The 6573-nt window shown below is 50.2% G+C and overlaps 1 protein-coding gene across 2 annotated transcripts in view; it reads left to right on the top strand.

Moving 5' to 3' along the window:
• The first annotated feature begins 351 nt into the window (after positions 1–351).
• GGT5 (gamma-glutamyltransferase 5) overlaps positions 352–6573 on the top strand; it is a 25751-nt gene continuing 19529 nt past the window's right edge. For both annotated transcript variants that reach the window (XM_017498121.2, XM_017498120.2), the window contains exon 1: positions 352–955. In XM_017498121.2, coding sequence (XP_017353610.1) covers positions 783–955 — 173 coding nt within the window. In that variant the 5' untranslated portion in view covers positions 352–782. The remainder of the gene's footprint in view (positions 956–6573) is intronic.

Here is a 6573-nt window from a genome sequence, read left to right as displayed (position 1 = left end):
CTTCTGTCTCTGTTCAGCTTCACCTTGACGCTGCCTGGGCTGGGCCATGCAGAGAGGGTTAGGGATAGAGGTGGGAGCTGGGGTTAGGGCTCCAGGGAAGCCTGGCCGGTTGGCGGGGAGAGAGTTGAGCGGTCCCAGCCCTGCTTTACTGGGAGCTGCCGGGAACCCAGGGAATGGTGTGGCGGTTCTTGGGAGCCCTGCCCCCACCTAGCAACCGCAGTGCAGCAGGCACTTCTCAAGCACATCGGGACAACGTGGCCCTGGGCTCTGGCGGGTAGCAGGCGGGGCGTCGGGACCTACCACCAGTAGGGGAGTTAACACAGCTGCTGGCTTCGCTAGGCAAGGAAAACTCCCCTCTGACGCTTTGCTGACTGGCCTCCTGCCAGGAACAAGCATGAACTGAAAACTGGAAGTTGAGGCGTGAGTTTGGCTACTTCGTAGTGTGCACTTGGGGAAGGCAGCAGCTCGCCACAGCTGCCGGCCACCAGCCGTCTATCCGTCCACCCATCTGTCCATCTGGCAGCCCGCAGTTCAGATCTGTCTAACTGTCCCCCATCTGTAAGCCCGTCTCCATCTGACCATCTTTCTCTTACTGTTCTCTCTGTCCAGCTATCTGGACTGTCTGTCAGTCCATCTTCGTGTCTGTCTCCAGCCCCACCTGTTTGTCCATCTGTCCAATTACCTGCGAGTCTATCTGTGCATCTTCTTGTCCCTTCGTCTGCCCACCCATCTGTCCCTCTGTCTGCCCACCGGCCTCCCCTCTCCTCCTGGGCTGCGGAGCCATGGCACGGGGCTGCGGCACTACGGTCGGTCTGGTGCTTCTGGGGCTGGGGCTGGCGCTGGCTGTCATAGTGTTGGCTGTGGTCCTCTCTGGCCACCAGGTCCCCTGTGGTCCCCAGGCCTTTGCCCACGCTGCTGTTGCTGCTGATTCCAAGGTCTGCTCGGATATTGGACGGTGAGTGAGAGGTGGGAGGGAGCTGGGTGGCTGTTGGCAGCCAGCCCCTCCTGGAGAAGGCGTGTGTGTGTGTGTGTGAGTGTGTGTGTGTGTGTGTGTGTGTACGCGCGCGCGTGTGCACGTGCATCGGCCCAGGAAGCAAGAGCCATGTGGGTTTGGGCTTCACCGCCTGCAGGGCTTGGGCGCGAGGCAGCCTCAGGTTCCTTGCACAGAACAGGTGGCAGGGTGTGCCTGTGGAGCAGATGGGGATTTAGGGACGATGGTGGTGTGTGAGTCTATGCCTGGCTCCAGGGTTCAGGAGGCCCATTTGCATAACCCATTTGGGAACCGGTCTGGCCCCGCCTGACCCTGCTGGCTGGTGCAGGTCCCTCCGGTTCTCCAAGGTTGCGGTCTTCTCCCAAGCTCATAGGTGAAGGGGTTGAGAGGCTCCCTGTGTGGGTACTGGACTGCTGGGGTCCACACGATGCTGCCACAGCCTGTCTGCCCCGACTCCCGGCACGGGGCCACATCTCTGATCTCTCAGTCCTGGGATACCCATTGCCCCACCCCTCACATCCCCTCTCCCTGAGTCAGGGCCTGGGTCCCGTGACCTGAGTGATTGATACTTGGTACCCTGGATGAGAGCGTGGTAGAAAGGGGCGACAGCGGGTGTTTCCCGACCCTCTTCCAGGAAGCCCAGCCCAAGGAGGGCCTCCACCGCTGCCGCTGCAGAGCGGGAACACACAGGATGCCCCTTCCTGCCCCCAGCCTCCCACTGGGCCCACAAAAGCCATGGCAAGCATCCCCTCCCTGCCAGCCACCTGGTCTGCTTCCCAGAAGTTCTGTCTTGCAGGCTATTGGAAGGGTTCCAGTGCTTTGTAAACTGAAGGGAACAGCACTAAAGCAAGGGAGGCTGTTCTCTCTCTTTGTTCATTCATTCACCTTTTCATTCATTTCTTCCTCCCTCCATTCCCCCATCTGTCCATCCTTCCCTGCCCTGATTGCTCATGCCACCCTCCAGCCCCTCGTGACCTGGTCCTTTGGTTTAGCTTCAGGGCTTTCTGTCTCCTTCCACAGGGCTGAGAATGGCAGCTCAGGGACAAGTGGGGGCTGGTGACTGCTTGGCCTCCCCAGTGGCTCCCAGGGGATTCAAGGCATTGACGTTAGAGGCCACCCCAGGCAGTGCTCCTTCTCTGCTCAGGAGGACATACAGAAATGCGGCACCCACTTAAACTTGAAGTCGCAAAGTTGCAAATGAGACTGGGGTCTCAGGCAGCAGAGACCACCCGTGGGCATGTGGCCTTTGGGAATGGGGACCTGCTGCCACAGATCTCCCAGTGGAGTCTGGACCTGCGATGCCTCCCGAGTGAGTGTCGGGGGGTCTCCCATGCCCTGCTGTGTGCGTGAGGGTCAGTGGTTGAGTAGGGATCTCTGCTCTAATGCTTCCTCCGCCCACATCCCTCCAGTTCTCCCTTGGTGAAGAGATAGGATGTGGTTTGCAACAGTATTTTGTCAACGACTCTCTCCACTTCCTGTTTTAAGAAGCTGGGAGTGGAAGAGAGCCTGGGTCTGGCCCCAGCTGCTGCTGCAGAACAGGGGTCACTGGACTCTGGGACCCTGGCTGGGCTGGCTACGGGCCTCAGCGAGAGGCCTGCTGCAGCATCCTCCTGGCCAAGATGCCTCCCTGCAGGGATCCCTGGCCAGACGCTGCTGCAGGGTCTGCTGGGGCTCCCATGCTCCTGCCTCCGTCTCTCCCCTCTGTGCTTACCTCTCACTAGCAGGTCCTCCCAGAATCCAGTCTCCTCTTTTTTTTTTTTGTTTTGAGACGGAGTCTGGCTCTGTCACCAGGCTGGAGTGCAGTGGCATGATCTTGGCTCACTGCAACCTCCGCATCCTGGGTTCTAGCAATTCTCCTGCCTCAGCCTCCCAAGTAGCTAGGACGACAGGCACATGCCACCACACCCAGCTAATTTTTGAAATTTTTTGAATTATTTTTATTTTTATTTATTTATTTTTTTTTAGAGACGGGGTCTCGCTATGTTGCCCAGGCTAGGGTGCAGTGGCTATTCACAGGTGCGATCCCACTACTGATCATCATGGGAGTTTTGACCTGCTCCGTTTCAGACGTGGGCCGGTTCACCCCTCTTTAGACAACCTGGTGGTCCCCCACTCCCAGGAGTTCACCATGTTGATGCCAAACTTAGTGTGCCATCGCGCCCGACAATTTTTGAATTTTCAGTAGAGACCAGGCTTCACCATGTTGGCCAGGATGGTCTTGATCTGTTGACCTCATGATCTGCCCACCTCGGCCTCCCAAACTGCTGGGATGACTGGCGTGAACCACTGTGCCCGGCCCTGTCTCCTACTCTATCAGCACCAGCATTTATTCTTTGGATTCTGCTACAGCCAGAGCCCCTGGGTGCGGGTCCCTAAGGCTTATGTGAGTCTGGACCCAGCACTGGGCCTAGTGGACGTGCGAAAGGAGCATGGTGACAGTGAGGTCTCTCATCTCCAGCATAATGTCTGTTTTGATCTTTGTAAAAAAAGGCGATTTTTGGCCAAACACGGTGGCTCACATATATAATCCCAGCACTTTGTGAGGCCGAGGTGGGTGGATCACTTGGGGTCAGGAGTTCAAGACCAGCCTGGCCAACAAGGTGAAACCCCTCCTCTACTAAAAATCCAAAAATTAGCGGGGCATGGTGGCGGGTACCTGTAATTTCAGCTACGCTAGAAGTTGAGGCAGGAGAATCTCTTGAACCCGAGAGGCAAAGGTTGCAGTAAGCCAAAATTGCACCACTGCACTTGAGCCTGGGTGACAGAGCAAGACTTGGTTTCAAAAAAAAAAGTTTTTATTTTTGTTCTGATGGTTATCTTAATATCTTCATTCTATAATTATGTGTTTTACATAATTATGATAGCTATATAAGATATAGTACCCCTAGTGTTTTGGTTTTTTGGACATTCTATTCACTCCTGATGCTTAATTTCTGTGTCAGTCAACTCGGCTAAGCTATGGTGCTCCGTTATTTGGTCAAATGCTTGTCAGTATCTTACCGGGAGGTTATTTCATAGATGTGATTAACATTGACAGTCAGTTGACTTCAAGTAAAGCAGATTAACCACCATCATGTGAGTGGGCCACATCCAGTCAGTTGAAGGCCTTAGGAGTGAAAACTGAGGTTTCCTAGAGAAGCAGGAATTCTGCTTCAAGACTGTCACACAGATGTCCTGCCTGGGCGTCTGGCCTGCTGACTGCTCTGCAGATTTTAGCTTCTAGACTTCGAGATCAGGTCTTACCTGAATTTATAGCCTGCTGGCTTGCCCTACGGATTTTAAACTTGCTAGTCCCCACAATCACATGAGCCAATTCCTAAAATAAATCTCTCTCTGTCTATGTATAAACTATTGGTTTCGTTTCTCTAAAAAAACTTTACATCCAGTTTCCTGGATGTTAAGTTCTGGAAGTTTTACCTCCACTTTCCTGGATGTCAGTACTGAAACTAGCTAGTAACTTCTTTTTCTTTTTTCTGAGACTGAGTTTCGCTCTTGTTGCCCAGGCTGGAGGACAATGGCACCATCTCAGCTCATCACAACCTCTGCCTCCGGGCTTCAAGTGATTCTCCTCCCTCAGCCTCCCTAGTAGCTGGAATTACAGGCTCCCACCACCATGCCCAGCTAATTTTTGTGTTTTTAGTAGAGACAGGGCCTTGACATGTTGCAAGGGCTGGTCTCATACCCCCAACCTCAGGTGATCTGCTTGCCTCAGCCTCCCAAAGTGCCGGGATTACAGGCGTGAGCCACCGCACCCGACTGCTAGTAACTTCTTTTCCGTGATGTGTCTCTTATCTCTAATAATACTTTTCTTCTTAAAGTCTACTTCATTAAAAATAGTTATGCTGGGCATGGCGGCTCACTCCTGTAATCTCGGCACTTTGGGAGGTAGAAGTGGGTGGATCGATGAAGCCCAGGAGTTCAAGACCAGCCTGGGCAACTTGGCGAGACCCTGCCTCTACAAAAAATACGAATATTAGCCGAGTGTGGCTAATATAATTCTAAGTTGGCACACATATAGTCCCAGCTACTTGGGAGGCTGAGGTGGGAGAATCACTTGAGCCTAGAAGGCAGAGATTGCTGTGAGCCAAGATCACGTCACTGCAAGCAGCCTGGGAGACAGAGTGAAGCTTTTTTTAAAAAAAAAAAAAAAAAAAGGGTTATACAGCTTTCTTGGTTAGTATGTGCAGGATATATTTTTCATTATTTTCCACCTTTCTGTATTCTTATATAAAACACATTAGTTGGGTTTTATTTTATTTTCAATTATTTTAATTTTTATTGATTGTCCTTTTAAATGTAACTACCAATTTATTTGGGTTGAAAGCCACCACCAATTTGTTTTCTGTGCCTATTCTGTTTCTTCTTATCTCCTCTTACATCTTGTTTTGCATTTACTATTTTTATTATTCAGTTTCCCCTTTCTATTAGTTTTGTGACTGCGCAGTCTGGAGTTATTTTAAAAGATGATAGTAGATTATTTTAGAGCTTACAACATGCATCCTTCATTTATCAAAGTCTACCATGAGTTAGTACTTTTTTTTTTTTCTTGAGACAGAGGAAGTCTCGCTCTTCTGCCCAGGCTGGAGTGCAGTGGAGCAATCTCGGCTCACTGCAACCTCTGCCTCTGGGTTCAAGCAGTTCTCCTGCCTCAGTCTCCTGAGTAGCAAATAAGGGACCACAGGTGTGCACCACTACGCCTGGCTAATTTTTTTTTTTTTTTTTTAATAGAGACACGTTTTTACCATGTGGGTCAGGCTGGTCTTGAACTCCTGACTTCAGGTCATCCGCCCGCCTCGGCCTCCCAAAGTGCTGGGATTATAGGCATGAGCCACCGTGACCGGGCTTTTTTTAGTAGAGACAAGGTTTCACCATGTTGACTGGTCTTGAACTCCTGACCTTAAGAGATCCGCCTGCCTCAGCATCCCAAAGTGTTGGGATTACAGGTGTGAGCCACTGCACCTAGCCTATGAGTCAATACTTCTACCCTCTTCCTAGTCAGTACAAGAACCTTGCAACAGGAACTAAATTTACCCCCTAATGACTTATATGCTAATATTTTTGTGTATTTTAAATGTATGTGTATGCGTATATGTATCTGTGTGTTTTGTGTGTTTTTAATTCTTATTTATGTTGAGAGTGTACAGCTATGTAAAAGTAAAGAGAATTGTACAATGAAGCCCCGTGCATCCATTCCATTTCAACAGCAATCTTCTGGCCAGGCTAATTTCATGTATAGTCTTCCTGCCTCCCTCCACCCCACATTGTTTCAATGCAAATCCCAGATATGTAATTTCACCCATACATATTTCGTACGTTTTGCTTATTTTAAACCCCACAAGATATCATTGTTTTCCATACTACTATAATTTTATACCAATAACATTTGTTTAGATTTACCCACACATTTACCTCTTCTGTTACCCTTTATTTTTTATTTATAAAAATATCTTTGGGAAAAACTATCTTTGGGCACACAGTCAAGGATCTCTTGAGAGCTGAGAGCTGTGTCATGGGCAAAATAAACATATATATATTCCACTTTCACTTTTTTTTTTTTTTTAAGACAGAGTCTCACTGTGTTG

Source organism: Cebus imitator, unplaced genomic scaffold (genome assembly GCF_001604975.1).
Source record: "Cebus imitator isolate Cc_AM_T3 unplaced genomic scaffold, Cebus_imitator-1.0 Scaffold237, whole genome shotgun sequence".
NCBI classification, from domain to species: domain Eukaryota; kingdom Metazoa; phylum Chordata; class Mammalia; order Primates; family Cebidae; genus Cebus; species Cebus imitator.
This window is presented reverse-complemented; position numbering and strand designations above follow the sequence as displayed.